At 46.4% G+C, this 17774-nt stretch overlaps 3 protein-coding genes across 6 annotated transcripts in view; 1 reads left to right on the top strand and 2 right to left on the bottom strand.

The window, feature by feature from the left end:
* Positions 1-4563: 4563 nt before the first annotated feature.
* LOC117658110 (testis-specific serine/threonine-protein kinase 1-like) lies at positions 4564-6122 on the bottom strand. Its single transcript, XM_034406235.3, has one exon. It carries the CDS (start codon positions 5974-5976, stop codon positions 4960-4962), a length of 1017 nt encoding a protein of 338 aa, XP_034262126.1. The 5' UTR covers positions 5977-6122; the 3' UTR covers positions 4564-4959.
* A 6310-nt stretch (positions 6123-12432) lies between these two features.
* Positions 12433-14882, bottom strand: LOC117658111 (testis-specific serine/threonine-protein kinase 1-like). The gene has a single exon (XM_034406236.3). It carries the CDS (start codon positions 13356-13358, stop codon positions 12513-12515), a length of 846 nt encoding a protein of 281 aa, XP_034262127.2. The 5' UTR covers positions 13359-14882; the 3' UTR covers positions 12433-12512.
* A 1794-nt stretch (positions 14883-16676) lies between these two features.
* Positions 16677-17774, top strand: part of DGCR2 (DiGeorge syndrome critical region gene 2) — a 51586-nt gene continuing 50488 nt past the window's right edge. For 2 of the 4 annotated variants that reach the window (XM_060683793.2, XM_087880202.1), the window contains exon 1: positions 16766-17084. In XM_060683793.2, the coding sequence (XP_060539776.1) occupies positions 17006-17084 (79 nt within the window). In that variant the 5' untranslated portion in view covers positions 16766-17005. Of the gene's footprint in view, positions 17085-17774 lie in introns of all 4 variants that reach the window. The other 2 variants (XM_034406242.3, XM_087880201.1) reach the window with 2 other exon arrangements.

Genomic DNA, 17774 nt, shown 5'->3' with positions numbered 1-17774 from the left:
GAGTCGCGCTATCGTCAGAGGCTTTTTTTTTTTTTTACTTTTAAAAGCATTTTTTCAGCCGAAATAAAAATGCTTTTAAAAGTAAAAAAAAAAGCCTCTGATGATCACGCAGCTCAGCTGGGCATGGGGGGGGTGGACAGCGATTTTTGCTCCCGGTTCTCCGAACCACCCGCCGCCATCGCTACCGAATCGGGCAATCCGATCCGAACCGGGAGCATTTCACCCCTGGAAGCAGGCCTCATGAGATTTGCAGATGATACCAAGCTGGCAGGAATAGCTAATACTCCAGAAAATAGTCTCAATATCCAGAAGGATCTCTGCAGACTTGAACATTGTGCCCTAAAATGAAATTAAATGTAGAGAAAAGTAAGGTTTTACACTGAGGCAAGAAAAACCAAACGTATAGGTATAGTATAGGTCCGGGATGGTGAACCTATGGCATATGTGCTGGAAGTGGCACACACAGCCATCTCTCCCAGCACACGAGCTGTTGCCTGTTGCTGTTCTGGGTTCCAGCGTGCTGGCCAGCTGATGCAGGAGCGCCGAAAACCAGAAGATCACCTTCCCGGCGCACGCATGTGCACCGGGCAGCTGATCTTCACGCGTGCCATGCGCACCAGAAACCAGGATACTGGGTGGGCGGTATGCATGTATGTGCCAGAAACCGGAAGAGAAGCCTCCCGGCATGCACATGTGCGCCGGGCGGCTGCTCTTTCAGTTTCTGGCATGCGCACGCACGCTCCCATTTTGCCACTCCATGCCAAGAAGGTTCCCCTTCTTGTCATGGATGGTGGTACCTGGCTCAATAGTAGTAACTGCAACTTGGAGTCCTAGTGAACAATTGCTTAAATATGCATAAAACACACACACCCCAACACAATCCTAGGCTGCATTAAGAGAAGAATAGGATCAAGATCACGTGAAAGTGTTAATGCCTTGGTAAGGCCACCCTTGGAATCCTGCATCCAGTTTTGGTCTCCACGATGTGAAAAAGATGTGGAGACTCTAGAAAGAGTGCAGAGAAAGAGCAACGAAGATGATGAGGGGACTGGCGGCTAAAACATACGAAGAACGGTTGCAGGAATTGGGTCTGTCTAATGAAAAGGACCCGGGGTGACATGACAGCAGTGTTCCAATATTTGAGGGGCTGCCACAAAGAAGAGGGGGTCAAGCTCTTCTCCAAAGCACCTGAAGGCAGGACAAGAAGCAAGAGATGCAAACTAACCAAGGAGAGAAGCAACCTAGAACTAAGGAGAACTTTCCTGACAGTGAGAACAATTAATCAGTGGAACAATTTGCCTCCAGAACTTGTGGGTGCTCCAACACTGGAAGTTTTTAAAAAGAGATTGGACAACCGTTTGTCTGAAATGGTGGAGGGTTTCCTATCTGAGGAGGATTAGAGGACCTCCAAGGTCCTTTCCAACAGTTATTCTGTTATAGTCTGTTATAGTTAAAGCAGAGAGAAATACTTGGGCTCCGTTGCCGGGACCCATATAATCTCCAAGCCAATGGCAGGAGCACTGTTGCTCGGCCTCATTGAGATAAGCCATCTTTAAACGTTCACAGAGATTTTAAAGAAGATCTCATTCCATGCTTTTTTTTGCTTGCTTTTAAATTCTGGTGTACTCTAAAGAGAACGACACTGCAATGACCTGTGTGAAAATATCTGGATTTCCTGCAAATTGGCTTTTTAAAGTTTGCTGTTTAATTGATTGGTTTATAATGGTGGGGAGCTCAGTGGCTAAGACGCTGAGCTTGTCGATCGAAAGGTCGGCAGTTCAGCAGTTCGAATCCCTAGTGCCGCGTAACGGGGTGAGCTCCTGTGACTTGTCCCAGCTTCTGCCAACCTAGCAGTTTGAAAGCACGTAAAAAAAAATCGCAAGTAGGAAAAATAGGGACCACCTTTGGTGGGAAGGGAACAGCGTTCCGTGCGCCTTTGGCGCTGAGTCATGCCGGCCACATGACCATGGAGACATCTTCGGACAGCGCTGGCTCTTTGGCTTTGAAACGGAGATGAGCACCTGCCCCCTAGAGTCGGGAACGACTAGAACATATGCGCGAGGGGAACGTTTCCTTTTTCCTTATTTGCTCAAACTCTGAATTACCTTCTCAAGATTTAATTTGGCTTGCTTATAAATTCTGAGAAGAATTGATGAAATATGTCCAAGATAAGTGCTAATCTTCATTGTTAAGTTATTCTGAAATAATACCCCAGATTTTAAAAGTCCCTCGAATTTGTGACAAACGTTAACAACAAAACAGAATGACAGCTCGAAGGGACCTTGGAGGTCTTCTAGTCCAACCCCGTGCTCAAGCAGGGAATCCTATACACCATTTCATCCCTTGTGATCTTTAAGCAACTATAGTTCCTTTAGGTGAAGATGAAAGAAATACATTATCCTCATCGAGTTACTTTTTCCAAGGGTCTCTGCTTCCATTAAAATTGCAAATAAATCATGCCTGTTTTTTTGGGGGGGTGGGAGGGGCGGATTGCATGAGCCATGAACCCAGACAAATAAAAGTGTAAAAGGAATTTTTTTAATATGCATCGTTGGGACTGGCATCATGGTACATGACCACAAATTCAGATGATTTTGAAAGAGTAGTAGATAATGGGCGAGCCTCCAATGGACATCAGCATTCATGATTCTGGGCTATCTCCAGGACCACAAAAAATATCTTTTTAATATCGAATAACACTGAAGGAGAAAGATTAGCTCACAATGGGTGCGAACTTTCATGCTGCGTCTGATCAGCGAGTCTGTTATGCAAGTAGTCCTTGACTTGTAACAGTTCATTTAGTGGCCGAAATTACAACGGCACTGAAAAAGGGGACTTATGTCCAATTATTTTTTGCACGTAAATTCGAATAAACAAACTCCACTTATATTGCATACGCTTACATTTCTCAGAGCTTGTACATCTGGTGTGGCGGCGTGTCTCCACAAATTGCCTTTCAGTCTTGCAAAGATCATGCAGTGACACCAACTTCGTCTTCTCTTTGCTCAGCCCCAGATGAAGTGCCTGAATTTCTGTGGCGTTTTCCCCAGGCAATGGAGCCACTGTTCGTATTGGTAACATGCTGTTGGGAAGGAAGGGGTAACCCAGTGCTTCTCAAACTGACTCCTTTAAAAGTCTCTGGAGAGTCTCAGTCGTCCAGGACATGGTTGTCCCAAAGGTGCTTTTTCAAAAAGGCAAACTGTCTTGTTTTTTTTTTCCACTTGAAAATATTTCACTTCTCATCCAAGAAGCTTCTTCAGTTCTGACTGCTGGTGGAGGATGGAAGGACTCTCAGAGGGAGCGCTAACGACCAGATGACTGCAAAGAATACAAATCCATCCATCCTCCACTGTTCAAGCCAGAACTGAACAAGCTTCTTGGATGAGAAATGAAACGTCTTCAAGGAAAAAGAAAGGAAGCCCAGTCGCCTTTTGAATATGCACCTTTGGGACGATCGCTTTAAAACTTGTGGACTTCAACTCCCAGAATCCCCCAGCCTGGATGCTTTTCCTCATTCTATTTATACTAGCTTGGGTATCTCTCTGCCTTCCCACATTTCTATTGAATTTTGAGAGAAGACATCATAATAATAGGAGTATTAGATAAATTTGCTACCTTGACTTGTGTATTAAAAAGGCAGGATAAAAATATAATAACGATCATGAGCAAAGAAGCACAGGTAGCCAGACTGATAATGAGGAAGAGGGGGACGGACGGGGAGAAGGACTAAGAAGAGGAGGAGGAGATGGAGGAGGAGAAGGACTAAGAAGAGATGGAGGAGAAAGATGAAGAGATGGAGGAGAAGGACTAAGAAGAGAAGGAGGAGAAAGGAGGAAGAGATGGAGGAGAAGGACTAAGAGGAAGAGGAGGAGGAGATGGAGAAGGAGGAGGAAGTAGAGGAGGAAGAGAAGAGAAGGAGAAAGAAGGAAGAGGAAGAGGAGCAGAAGGACTAAGAAGAGAAGGAGGAGAAGGAAGAGGAGATGGAGAAGGAGAAGGACTCAGAAGAGAAGGAGAAAGATGAGAAGGAGAAGGACTCCGAAGAGAAGGAGGAGAAAGATGAAGAGATGGAGGAGAAGGACTAAGAAGAGGAGAAGGAGGAGAATGACTAAAAAGAGGAGGAGGAGAAGGAAGAGGAGGAGGAGCAGAAGGACAGAGGAGGAAGAGGAGAAGGAGAAGGACTAAGAGAAGGAGGAGGAGGAATTGTATAATGGCCTGCTAATGGAGTAAAAAAACGAGTAGGGTGCCAAACGTTTTCAGAAACCAGACTGAGAAATTAAAAAAAATACTTTTCACACTTTTCTGCATGGTTGCTAAGAAAGCAACAAATGAAGCCTCCAGGAGCAAAGCTGGACTTGAGGGAGGCTTTACCATTTTATATGTACGTTTTAAAACAATCACACAGGGGCCATTTACATACCTTGAGGCTTTTTTGGGGGGGGGTTTGGTTTTGACAGAAGCTGCTAAATGAAAGTTGTAAATCCCGCTCGCCCCGCCCCCCCCACACCCCAAAAAAGCACAAGACATTGGCTGATGCTATAACAGACGGTTCTTCAGCCTCTTAGATGTGATAGAGTAGATTTTATGGTAGCATAAACACCAGTTACGAATTTTAGAGAGACCCCACGGTTCCGAAAATTCACGTCCCCCCCGCTTCCAATCCACGGGTCTGTCTATAATCTTTCCTATGGAGAAGATTTAATCGAGGGGGGAAAACTCGTTCCGATTTTGTGCAAGTAAGAAATATAGAAATATGGAGATGTTAGAGGTCCTGGATCTTCCAAAATAACGTGAAAGGGCTTCAAACATTCCTGTTGCCCCATCCAACCCTTCGTCTCTTTTTCAAAACCCGTCCAGAACATAGCCCTTTAAAAGAAATAAATTGAGTTTGGCAGTCTTGGAAACCAATTTTGTTTTTTTTGTGGGGGAAGGGAGAGATAACGTCGAATGGACGTCTTCCTTTCAGAGGGAAGTCCTTTGTATCTGCTCAGAGAGATTGTCTAGGTTCTCGAGATCCTCGTGCCGTATTTCTTGTTTCACTTGTTCGTTATCCGAAGGCTGCGAAACGCTTTCCTTTCCGAAGAGGGACCGGATCTGGTTCTGATGCTGCGAGCATTCGCCTGATTTGGTCAGCACGGAGTCTGAAACGGCTTTGGGTTCCTGCAGCCAGACGTGCATCAAAACCTCGTCGATGCAGAGCCGTCGAGTCACGTCGGGCTGAAGCATATGGTAGATGAGGTCCTTGCATTCCACCGATAGGATTTTGGACCGGGGAAAGTGGACTCTGTGCTCTTTCTGTAGCTTGAGCATTTTTTTAATGTTGGACTCGTCGTAAGGCATGGAGCCGCAGACCATGATGAACAGCACGACGCCCATGCTCCAGATGTCGTAAACCTTGGGCTGGTAGGGGATGCCCTGGAGCACTTCGGGAGCCGCGTAGGCAGCAGACCCGCAGAAGGTTTTGCTAAGAATGACCCTCCCGTCGTCATCCCGAGACAGGCGTTTGGAGAAGCCAAAATCCGTCAATTTGATGTTGTATTCTTTATCCAGGAGCAAGTTCTCGCATTTCAAGTCCCGGTGGACGATGTCCAACTCGTGGCAGTATTTAATGGCGCTGGCTAATTGGTTGAACATCTTACGGGCAATCTCTTCGGGAATGGCTCCTTTCTTCTTGATGAACTCCAACAGGTCTCCTTGGACCCCGAGTTCGGTGACGATGTAGACTTTCCCTTCGGAGGTCTCGAAGATTTCGTAGGTCTTGACAATGGCGTGATGCTTCACCCTGGCCAACATCTCAATCTCTCGTGGGAGAAACCTCTCCAGGAAGTCTCGGGGAGCTTTCTTCTTATCGATGATCTTGACCGCCACGTTACACTTCAACCGTTCTGAATAAGCGGATTTCACTTTTGCGTACGAACCCTCTCCGAGGTTGATACCCATAATGTAGCCTCTCTTTTTAAGGACCTCGCCGTCATCCATTGTCTCTGGAGGCAACCCTGAGCTTCAAGTTGACAGGGCATAACCTACCCTCAGCTGCCCCCTTTCCATCCAGATTTCTATATGTTTCAGAATGGTGTTTCTCTCCTTAAGTTGGAGGCAGCAGAATTCTTAACATCCTTCCGTGATGTCACAAAGCCAAGCCATGTTTGGTCCTGACTGAAGATAAACTAGTCAGCTTGGGAGCAAACGAGAAGAGCCTACATCATGGTGACATGATGGAGAAGGGATGAACTTCTTAAGTGGATCAGACAAGAGTATGTATCAGATTAACAGATTAACAGAGTTGGAAGGGACCTTGCAGGTCATCTAGTCCAACCCCCTGCCCATGCAGGAGACCCTACAGCTGCCTCTACCTAGGATCAAACTCACAACCTCCTGATTGTCCACAGACATGATCTCCTTTTGCTGTTCTCTGTCTTCTGCATCCTTGAACTTTCGTTTTAGAACTCTAGAGTTGGGGAGGACCAAACTAGCCAACGATCCAGTATAATCTTACTTTTCTTTTGGTGTTTTTTTAAAAAATAATTTTAGTACACGTTGATATCAAGATAGGGCATGAAATTGTTTTGATCTGAAAAAGACTGAAGCATCTGTTCCCGTTGTCGTTGGCAGATGTAAGGAGGGATGGCACAGATACATCCTCAACTGAGTTATAGAAACTGGGACCCAAATTGAGCTGAGAGCTATATTTGATTTAAAGCATCACATTCAAAGAACTGGAGGGAGTGATGTAAGGATTTCAGATTCAGATTAATAGAGTTGGAAGGGACCTTGTAGGTCATCTAGTCCAAACCCCCACCCAAGCAGGAGACCCTACACCATTTCTGACAAATGGCAGTCCAATCTCTTCTTGAAAGTCTCAAGTGATGAAGCTCCCACAACTTCTGAAGGCAACTTCTGTTCCATGGGTTGATTGTTCTCAATGTCAGAAAAATTCTCCTTATTTCTAGGTTGAATCTCTCCTTGTTCAGTTTCCATCCATTATTCCTTGTCTGGCCTTCTAGTGCCTTGGAAAATAGCTTGACCCCCCTCCTCCTCTCTGTGGCAGCCCCTCAAATATTGGAAGACTGCTCTCATGTCTCCCCTAGTCCTTCTCTTCATTGGACTAGCCATGTCCAGTTCCTGCAACCGTTCATCGTATGTTTTAGCCTCCAGTCCCCTCATCATCCTGGTTGCTCTTCTCTGCACTCTTTCTAGAGTCTCAACATCTTTTTTATAGTGTGGTGACCAAAACTGGATGCAGGACTCTAGGTGTGGTCTTACTAAGGTGAGAGAAAGGAAGGGAGGGGGGGAGAGAGAGAGAGAGGGAGGGAGAGGAAGAGGGAGAGTGTGTGTATGTATAGGATAACAAATAGTAACACAAAACAAGAGCCTGACACAGAAGTATTGAAATATTTCGATACTGCGTGTCTATGGAGATTCTCAGTCATCCAGGTCATAGTTGTCCCAAAGCAGCTTTTTCAAGAGGCCACTGGACTTTGAAAACGTCTTCAAGAAAATCCAGTTGCCTCTTGAAAAAGCTGCTTTGGGCCATTTTGATAGTACTTACCAACATGGAATGGATTTTAAAGCTTTTTTTAAAAAATAGGTACGATGTAACTGAACTCAGAAGTGGTCGGTACCATTTCCCAAATCTACCCATTTTCACTTTTTAAAAAAAGTTTTAATGACTGTTATATTTTGTTTGGGGGACGTAGTGGCTCAGTGGCTAAGACGCTGAGCTTGTCGATCAAAAGGTCGGCAGTTCAGCGGTTTGAATCCCTACTGCCGCGTAACGGGGGGAGCTCCCGTGACTTGTCCCAGCTTCTGCCAACCTAACAGTTCGAAAGCACATTAAAAAAATGCAAGTAGAAAAATAGAGACCCCCTTTGGTGGGAAGGGAATGGCGTTCCGTGCGCCTTTGGCGTTGAGTGATGCCGGCCACATGACCACGGAGACGTCTTCGGACAGTGCTGGCTCTTCGGCTTTGAAACGGAGATGAGCACCGCCCCCTAGAGTCAGGAACGACTAGCACATATGTGCGAGGGGAACCTTTACCTTTACCTTATATTTTGTTTCTGTGGTGTTCCTCAGTTAACCCAGTCTTTCAGAGCTCACTTACCGTATTTTTCGGAGTATAAGACACATCTTTTTCTCCCCTAAAAGGGGGTGAAAATTTAGGTGCGTCTTATACACCGAATGTAGCCCCGCCCACCCACTGGCCCCCACTCTTTGGCCTCTGCCTCCCAGCAGTTTACCTCCTTGCAAGCAAACAGCAAGAAAAAACAGTTCCTTTCAGCTTCAGCACAGCCTAATTAGCACAAGTTGATTGGATCGGCCTCCCGACTCTCAGCTGTTTTGCTCTCAGCTGTTTTGCGCAGGCCTCTGCTGCTTGCTGCAAGGAGGTAAATTGCCGGGAACAGGTTTTTTTCCCCTTGTGCTAATCAAGCTATGCTGAAAACGAAAATGAAAGTTAAGCAGGCTATTTGCTGTTTGCTGCAATGAGGCAAAACAACTGGGAGGCAGAGGCAGATTTCTTTTTCTTCTTTTCCTCACCAAAAAAGGTGAGGTCTTATAGTCCGGAGCGTCTTATACTCTGAAAAATATGGTATTTTTTTTTTCTTTATCATTTGGCTCATTTAGGTTCTTTTTATGGAGGTTGTGCAAATGTTCACAACCTTATAAATGGCACTAATCAATTACACTGGGGAATTTTGCCGAATCGAAGAAGAGAGTTTGAATCCAAAAAGAATCCGTAAAAATCAGCCAGAATTTGCTCTGGAGAGAACTGTCCATGGTTCTGACTTCGTATTCTCAACCAGTTTTTATAAACTCAGTAAGAATTTATATACCATACGAATGAAATGTATGAATATTAAGGCCAATTACGGTAGAAACTTAAGGCTTGGCCAATATTTTACGAGGTTAATAGGTCTTCGTTTTTTCACATCAGGGCTGTGAATCAACACTTTCGTCACAAACGCAGTTCAGCGGCTCCTTCACTTATGACTACAATTGGGACCAGAATTCCAAGAATTTGTCTCGCTTAACCAAGTATCTTGGACCCAATGTTGATGTTTTTGCCATGGTTGTTAAGCGAATCCCTCCAGTTAAGTGAGTCACGTGCAGAGGTGGCTTTCACAGAATTTTACCACCGGTTTGCCGCGCGCCGAAAATGTGAACGTGGGCACATGGTCTTCCGTGCATGCGTTTTGCTCTCATTGCATGGCTGGCGCGCATGCACGCAGCTTAGAAAATGTGGCAAAACGGGACCCACCCCCAGGTCGCCACTACCGGTTCGCTCAAACTGAACTGAACTGGCTGAATACCACTACTGGTCACGTGGTTGTGAAGGGAATCTGGTGTCCCCTATTGATTTTGTGTCAGATCTGCTCCCACAGGTATCCTGCCAGAAAAAAAGAAGAAGGATGAAAGGGGGAAGAAGGAGGGGGCAATAAAGCTTTGTGTGTACATGATAGGAAATTGGGATGGGGGGAATGACAGGTGATAAGGACCAGAACAGCCGGATCCTGTTTGTACCTGCATCCCGTGAGAAATATGCAAATTACCCCCAAATACCTTGGCATTTTCAAAACATCTTGGTGTTGTGGTCCGCCAGCAGCCTGCGAAGCTGGCAGCAGAGTCGGACAGCTGTTCTTTTAAGCTTTATGAGAGGGGCCAATCATCTCTTGGCCCTACTCCCGAGTCGTCCTCTTTGCTGTAGCTGCTCTTGCCTTCTGGTAGCTCTTCTCATACGTGCACTAGGAACAGGCTCCTCCTGTTCCTCTGCCTCTCTACTGTCAGCCTCTGGAGGCTCTGAAGTCCGCACATCACTCACCAATGGCCCTGGCCCCATCTCTGCCTCCGATGCAGAGCCCTCATCCGGGCCTTCCCCAGCCTGCAGGACTGGCCCATGTTCTTCCTCAGCCTCCTCGCTGCCAGCTCCGTAGGCTGTGGGCCGACCACAACAGGAGGCTCTGTCCACCCACCCAGACGTCATCAGGGATGCTCTGTGCCTGCGCGCGCTCCCAGTTCTGAACCAGTAGTGACAGAAAGTGGAACCCACTACTGGTCATATGACTCTTTTTCCCAAGTGTTGTAACTTTCGAACGGACAGTTGTAAGGTGAAGGATTTCCTGTAGAATACAGGAGCAAAAATCCGTACAGCAACAGTTCGGCCCTGATAGTTTTTTTTTTTGCTTTAATTTATATGCCGCCCTTCTCCGGAGACTCAGAGCGGCTTACAATGTGCTCAGCAATAGCCTTCATACTTTTGTATATTTATACAAAGTCAGCTTATTGCCCCCACAATCTGGGTCCTCATTTTACCTACCTTTGAAAGGATGGAAGGCTGAGTCAACCTTGAGCCTTGGTAGGATTTGAACTTGCAGTAATTGCAAGCAGCAGATGTTAATAACAATGCATTAGTCCACTCTGCTACCAAGGCACATCTTTCCTTGAGATCCCTTTCAAGGAGAATACACCCAAGTTGGAACCACAGTTGCATACCAATGAGGCACAGCCCATCTCCTTGATGGTACATCAAAGCTTTGATAAACAAACCTGCGAAGGGAAGGATTCTTTTTTAAGGAAATGAACCATTCCAGCTCGGAAGTGTCTCAGGCAGCTCCTGGGAGGAGAGCTTTGAAATGTCCACCTGTCCTAGATAATGAGGAACATTTGCTCTGTCTCTGCAGGGAGATGCTTAAATCTCTCCCGTTAAAGGTGACATTTCTTCTCCATTAAGTTTTGCAAAATTATTCGGAAAGGGACCTTGGATTAAAGGGAGGGCCGTCATAAGCCCAGCTGCGGACATGCACGCCGCCGGAGTGATTTGTCGTGGATTTTGAGGTTCTCCAAAAAGCAGTCGCAACAAAGAGAATTGTAACTCGTGCGGTACGCATTCATTAGAAGACTCAAACTTCTAAATTTGTCATTCAAATCTTGACTCGGTTGGCCTACAAGAGAATGACCTGGGTCTTTCTTTCTCCACACTAGACCTGATTTCTTTTTTTTTTTTTGAAGGTTGCTTTGAAAGTGGAAACGGTACGGGTGTCGACCTAGGAGTTCCCTGTAGGATGAGTAAAGGAGGAAATATTTGTTCTGACCTAGGCTTCCCCCAGCAGCACGAAGCCGAGTCCTCGTCCCGATCATGGGTGGGTTCTAAATTGTTTTACTACCGGCTCTGTGGGCGTGGCTTATTTTGTGGGCGTGGCTTGATGGTCATGTGACAATTATTTAGGATTTAGCAGAGGTACTGGTCTACCAGGCTTTTAACTGCTTGCAGAGCTGTACCAATCTACCCATTTATTTTTGCAGGCACCGGTCTACTCATGTATTTTTGCAGGCACCGGTCTACCCATTTATTTTTGCAGGCACCGGTCTACCCATTTATTTTTGCAGGCACCAGTCTACCCATTTATTTTTGCAGGCACCGGTCTACCCATTTATTTTTGCAGGCACCGGTCTACTCATTTGTTTTCTTTTAACACTGATCAGCTACAGGGCGGCCCATTGAAGCCCTGCGGCAAGAGTTTAAACAGTTTTAAACAGTTGACCCCCTCCTCTCTGTGGCAGCCTTTCAAATATTGGAAGACTGCTATCATGTCTCCCCTGGTCCTTCTCTTCACTAGACTAGCCATGCCCAGTTCCTGCAACTGTTCATTGTAGGTTTTGGCCTCCAATCCCCTAATCATCCTGGTTGCTCTTCTCTGCACTCTTTCTAAAGTCTCAACATCTTTTTTATAGTGTGACCAAAACTGGATGCAGTAGTCCAGGTGTGGTCTTATTAAGGCTTTATAGAGTGGTATTAGTACCTCCCTTGATCTTGATTGTATCCCTCTGTTAATGCAGTTTAGGATTGCATTGGCTTTTTTGGCTGCCGACGCACACGGCTGGCTCATATTTAGCTTGGTTGTCCACTAAGACTCCAAGATCCCTCTCCCAGTCACTGCTATTAAGCCAGGTTTCACCCAGTCTACATATGTACTTTTGGTTTTTCTTGCCTAAGTGTAAGACTTTATTTTTCTCTACACTGAATTTCATTTTGTTAGATAGGGCCCAGTGTTTCTATTCCCTCATCCCTCAGGCCTAGGTTTCAAGTCTGTTGTAACTTCGAACGGTCACTAAACTAAAAGTTGTAAGTCCAGGACTACCTGTGCACCAGTGGTAGGATTCAAATTTTTTTTTCTACCGGTTCTGTGGGCGTGGCTTGGTGGACGTGGCAGGGGAAGGATACTGTAAAATCCCTATTTCCTTCCGATCAGCTGGGACTCGGGAGGCAGAGAATAGATGGAGGCAGGGCCAGTCAGAGGTGGTATTTACCGGTTCTCCGAACTACTCAAAATTTCTGCTACCGGGTCTCCAGAACTGGTCAGAACCTGCTGAAACCCACCTCTGCTGTGCACATAAAATAAAGAGAGAAGGATGTAATAAGGAGAACACTGCCAGGGCTGCTGAAGGAAAAGATTTGTCGGGTTTACTGCATTCTGCAAAGCAATAAGTATTCCGGATAACATTTGCACTTTACCATCTGGCTAATCTCGCAATTTGAAGGGCTTCAGGTGCTTGCCTTGCACCCAAGGATGATTTAGGACCTCTTCGACGCGTAGTCGGTGAGAAACGTCCGGCTGAAGCATGTGGAAAATCAGATCTTTGCATTCCAGGCTCAGAAACTCGGGGAAAAGGATCCGGTGCTCCTTCTGCAGACGGAGCATCCGTTTGACGTTCGAATCGTCGTAAGGCATGAATCCGGAGACCATGACGTAGAGGATCACCCCTAAGCTCCACATGTCGTAAACTTTGGGGTGATAAGGAATCCCCTGGATCACCTCCGGTGCAGCGTAAGCTGCCGAGCCGCAAAACGTCTCGCTGGATAAGATTTTACCGTTCGCGTCTCGGAAACACCGCTTGGAAAAGCCGAAATCCGACAGTTTGACGTTCATGTCCTTGTCGAGAAGGATATTGTCGCACTTCAGGTCGCGGTGGACCACGTCTAAGTCGTGGCAATATTTGACCGCACAACACAGCTGGCGGAACATCCGGCATGCCACTTCTTCGGGCAGTCCCCGGTTGCTCTTAATAAACTCTAATAAATCTCCCTGGACGCCAAGTTCCATGACAATGTAGACTTTCCCAGCCGTCTCGAAAATCTCGTAGATTTTGATGATGGAGCAGTGGTTCACGGTCGACAAGATCTCCAGCTCCCGAGGGAGAAATTTCTCCAGGAACTCGTTGGGGACTTTCCTCCTGTCGGTGATTTTCACCGCCACGTTGATTTTCAGGCGCTCCGAGTAAGCCGACTTCACTTTGGCGAAGGAACTCTCGCCCAAGGTATTCCCCAAAATATAACCTTTTTTCTTAAGCACAGCAGCATCGTCCATGATGCCAAGGGTGGGGCGTGCCAACCTCCCATCTGAACTGTCATTTAGTGGCACATTGCTTGAGGTGGGAGGAGGGCTATCTGAAGGGGCTCCAGGCTAGGCTGGGCTCAGGTCTCCCAGCAGTGTTTTGAAAGAGCTGAGGTCATCAGGTGACATCATAAGAGCAACACTGGAAAGATGTTATTAAGGGGCTTGGAGAGGGAGACACACAAGGATGGCACGTGGCCCTCCACGAAACAAGTGGAACCCACAGCCTTGCGAGTAGAACGGTTGCTGGAATTGGGTATGTCTAGTTTAATGAAAAGAAGGACTGGGCGGGGGGAGACAGGATAATCGTCTCCCAGTATTTGAGAGGCTGCCCCAAAGAAGAAGGCCCCAGAAGGCAAGGACAAGAAGCAATGGATGGAGACTAACCAAAGGAGAGAAGCAACCTGGAATTAAGGAGAAACTTCCTAACTGTGAGGACAATTAACCAGTGGAACGACTTGCCACCAGAAGTTGTGGATGCTCCAACACTGGAGGTTTTTAAGAAAAGATTGGACAGGCGCTGGTATAGGGTCTCCTGCTTAAACGGGGTCAGACTAGAAGACCTCCAAGGTCCCTTCCAGCTCTATTCTGATTGATTGAACCTATGTTTCCGTAATATTCCTGCAACTGAGTGCCAGAAGTGGGTTTGCTGTTTTTGACTGCTCACTCTACATTTAACCAGAGATAAGACACTGATTATAATTATAGTGAGCTGCTCTCCAAAGGAGAGTTGGACAACCTATTCTCCAAAGAGATTGGACAGCCATTTCTCCGGGATGATATAGTGTGTCCCCTGTTCGAGCAGGGGGTTGGACTAGAAGACCTCCAAGGTCCCTTCCAACTCGGGTCATGAAACGTCTGCAAGAAAACCGCCAAGCTCAGAGAGCACCGAGGATCTCGTAGTTCAACCCGGAGCTGTACATATTCTCTTCTATCGGCCCTCAAGGTGATTTTATTGTTAGAATGAGTTAGAATCTCCGCAGCGGAAGAGAAACAGAGACCTGAAAATGCGAATGACTGAAAACGAAATTTGTTTTAAATTTTGAAACAAAATATTTCGTGAGAAAGAGGAATAAAATTTCAAGCTGTGGCATGATTTGTTTCACACTCATTAATCCAGAGTTCTGGAAACTTGGTGAATTGCTTTAAAACACTAGAGAGAGAAATACATTGTAAAAACAGGTAGGAAAACAGTGGCATTTCTGTTAGAGTTTGGGTTTTTTCCAAAGGAGCTAATATATATCATGTTTCCTTACTAGAGAATAAGAAGGCATTCCCCAAACCCAATTCCATCAAATAAGAAATACGTTAGGAAGAGGAATTCAGCGAAAACACTCAATTTTTTTTTTCCTGGCGGGAAAGGCACCAATAAAAATATTTAAGAAGACATGACTGCTCGGGAATTGGGCAGGGAAATAAATATAAGAATAAACATTGCTAATGAAATAACCTTAATACATGATTTGGATTCTGCCTGATTAAAAGTTTTGGCATTTCCTTCATCAGTTTGTTGACGAATCACTTTATAAGTAGTCTTTGACTTGCAACCATCCGTTTAGTGACTGTCTGTTACAATGGCACTGGAAGAAATGTGATTTATATCTATTTTTCACACCTACAACCATTGCGGCATTCCCATGGTCACATGATCAAAATTTGGATGCTTGGCAACTGTTTATATTTATACTGTTTATACTGTTCATATTTATGACGGTCACAGTGTCATCGGGGGGGAGTAGTGCGGTGGCCTAGAGATGGAGGTCTTGCCTCACAATCAGGAGGCTGTGAGTTCAATCCTAGGTAGAGGCAGATCTATCTCTCTGGGCACAATGAGAATTTATATGCTGAACAAAACTCCGCATTGGCGACAGGAAAGGTATCTGGCCATGAAAACACTTAGCTAGCCATATTCAGTTGCCCAGACTCCACACCGCAAGGGATTATGGGGTTGTTACATGAAAATGATGACAGTGTCATCGGAGGGTCAGGTGATCCCCTTGAGTGACCCTCCTGACAAGCATAGTCCACGGGGAAGCCGGATTCACTTAATGACCACTTGAACCAGTTAGTAATTTAACTTGTTGGTCGATTCAAAGCGATTCCTTCCCCTGCTTAAAGCGATTCGCTGCACCGCTGTGTCAAGAGAGGTCGTAAAACGGGTCAGAACTCACTTAACCACCGTCTCGCTTAAGCAACAAGAAATCTAGGTTCAACTATTGCCAAGTTGAGATGCATTAGAGACACTCTCTTTGAAATACGGGATTGGAAGCTACACCCAGACAGCTTCTTTATTTATTTTTCTTTTTTTTTTTCTGTAATAAAAAGCTTTTTTTTATATTATTTATTTATTTATTTTTCAAAATATAAACCTTCCCTCTTCCCTTCTGTGCAACAATCTTCAGCGTTTACAACATCGTTCACGTTAATACCTAGGCACAGCTTTATTATTATTATTATTATTATTATTATTATTATTATTATTATTATTATTATTAGTTAATCTTTAGTGAGATTCACAGCCTTTGAGGCTGGTTAATAGCTCAGCAGCTCGAGTCCTAACCAAGGACCTAGGAACTGTTAAGGTATCGTCGGAGGATGTAAGCTGTTCCGAGTAAGGTGATTCTTTGTAGAGTCAAAATGTTCAAGTCCGGCAAATTTAGAATTTCTAAATAGTGGGGTAGCCCTTTGGGTATTGCTATTATTATTATTATTATTATTATTATTATTATTATTATTATTATTATTATTATTATTATTATTATTATTATTATTTAATCTTTAGTGAGATTCACAGCCTTTGATGCTGGTTAATAGCTCAGCAGCTCGAGTCCTAACCAAGGACCTGGGAACTGTTAAGGTATCGTCGGAGGATGTTATTTTTAATATTTTTATTTTTTATTTTATTTTATTTTATTTTATTTTATTTTATTTTATTTTATTTTATTTTATTTTATTTTATTTTATTTTATTTTATTTTATTTATTTATTTTTATTTTATTTAATATTTTTAATAATGTTGTTGTTATTATTATTATTATGATGCTAGTTTTCATCCCGGCCAACGGGCGGTGGAAAGTCCTCGCGTGAACGACCTCAGGATTTCCCTCGCCTTCTGCTGTTACGACGGGAGGAGGAGCCAGAGAGAGAGAGAGAGAGAGAGAGAGAAAAAAAAAGCTTCGATGACCACGCCCACCGCCGCCGCTGCGCGCGCCGCCTCCTTCGCCACGCGCCTATGCAAATGCAACCCCGCCCTCCTTCCCGGCTGATCCTCCTCCGCCCACCCACCCCCCCCCCCACTCCCGGAGGCCGGCGATTGGCCGCGCGGCGGAGGGGGCGTGGCGCGGCGGCCGGGAGCGGCGGGGCGATGCGTCCGCCATCTTGCGAGCGGAGCTGCGGGCGGGCGGACCCCCCTCAGCGAGGCGGCGGCGGCTGAGGAGGCGGCTGAGGAGAAGGGGAGGAGGCGGCGGAGGCCTCGCGGGCTCCCCGAGGCGGCATCGTCGACGTCGTCGTCGTTGTTATCGGCGGCCCTCCCCCTTTGTCTTCTCTCTCCCCCCCCCCCCCCGCCCCGTCCCGCGGGGTTGATGTGGCTGCGCTGGGGGAGAAGGATGAACGGAGGATAAATGGTGCCCAAGGCGGACAGCGGCACCTTCCTCCTCCTCTTCCTCCTCGTGCTCAGCATCACCGAGCCGCTGCGGCCAGGTACGGTCGGTGTGTGTGGGGGGGGGCGGGGGAAGAAGTGGGTGGGGGGCATTGGGAAAGCCGGGAACTACATCGCCCATCATCCTCAGCTCTCAAGGGAGGCCATGAAGGAACACTCCCCCCCCACATCCCCTTTGGATCTGTCCCCAGCCGCTGCCCTGAGGGGCTTTTGGGTGTTGGGGACCCCAGATGCTTTCTCCTCTCCCTCAGACCACTTTGTACTACATCGCCCATCATCCTCAGCTCTCAAGGGAGGCCATGAAGAAACACCCCCCCCACATCCCCTTTGGATCTGTCCCCTGAGGGGCTTTTGGGTGTTGGGGACCCCAGACACTGTCTCCTGCCCTCCACAGCCCACTGTATACTACATTGCCCATCATCCTCAGCTCTCAAGGGAGGCCATGAAGGAACACCCGCCCACCCTCTTTGGATCTGTCTCCAGCCGCTGCCCTGAGGGGCTTTTGGGTGTTGGGAACCCCAGATGCTCTCTCCTCTCCTCTCCCTCAGACCACTTTCTACTACATTGCCCATCATCCTCAGCTCTCAAGGGAGGCCATGAAGGAACCCCCCCCAAATCCCCTTTGGATCTGTCCCCTGAGGGGCTTTTGGGTGTTGGGGACCCCAGACACTTTCTCCTGCCCTCCACAGCCCACTGTGTACTACATTGCCCATCATCCTCAGGTCTCAAGG

This window comes from Pantherophis guttatus, chromosome 17, assembly GCF_059756535.1.
Source record: "Pantherophis guttatus breed Tessera chromosome 17, ASM5975653v1, whole genome shotgun sequence".
Classification (NCBI taxonomy): Eukaryota; Metazoa; Chordata; class Lepidosauria; order Squamata; family Colubridae; genus Pantherophis; species Pantherophis guttatus.
The sequence above is the reverse complement of the archived record's forward strand: the minus strand, read 5'-3'. Positions and strand labels throughout refer to the sequence as shown.

Excerpts from the sequence above, each read along its gene's own strand:
- LOC117658110 (XM_034406235.3), bottom strand. The coding sequence starts at position 5,976 with ATGGATGACGGCGAGGTCCTTAAAAAGAGAGGCTACATTATGGGTATC.
- LOC117658111 (XM_034406236.3), bottom strand. The coding sequence starts at position 13,358 with ATGGACGATGCTGCTGTGCTTAAGAAAAAAGGTTATATTTTGGGGAAT.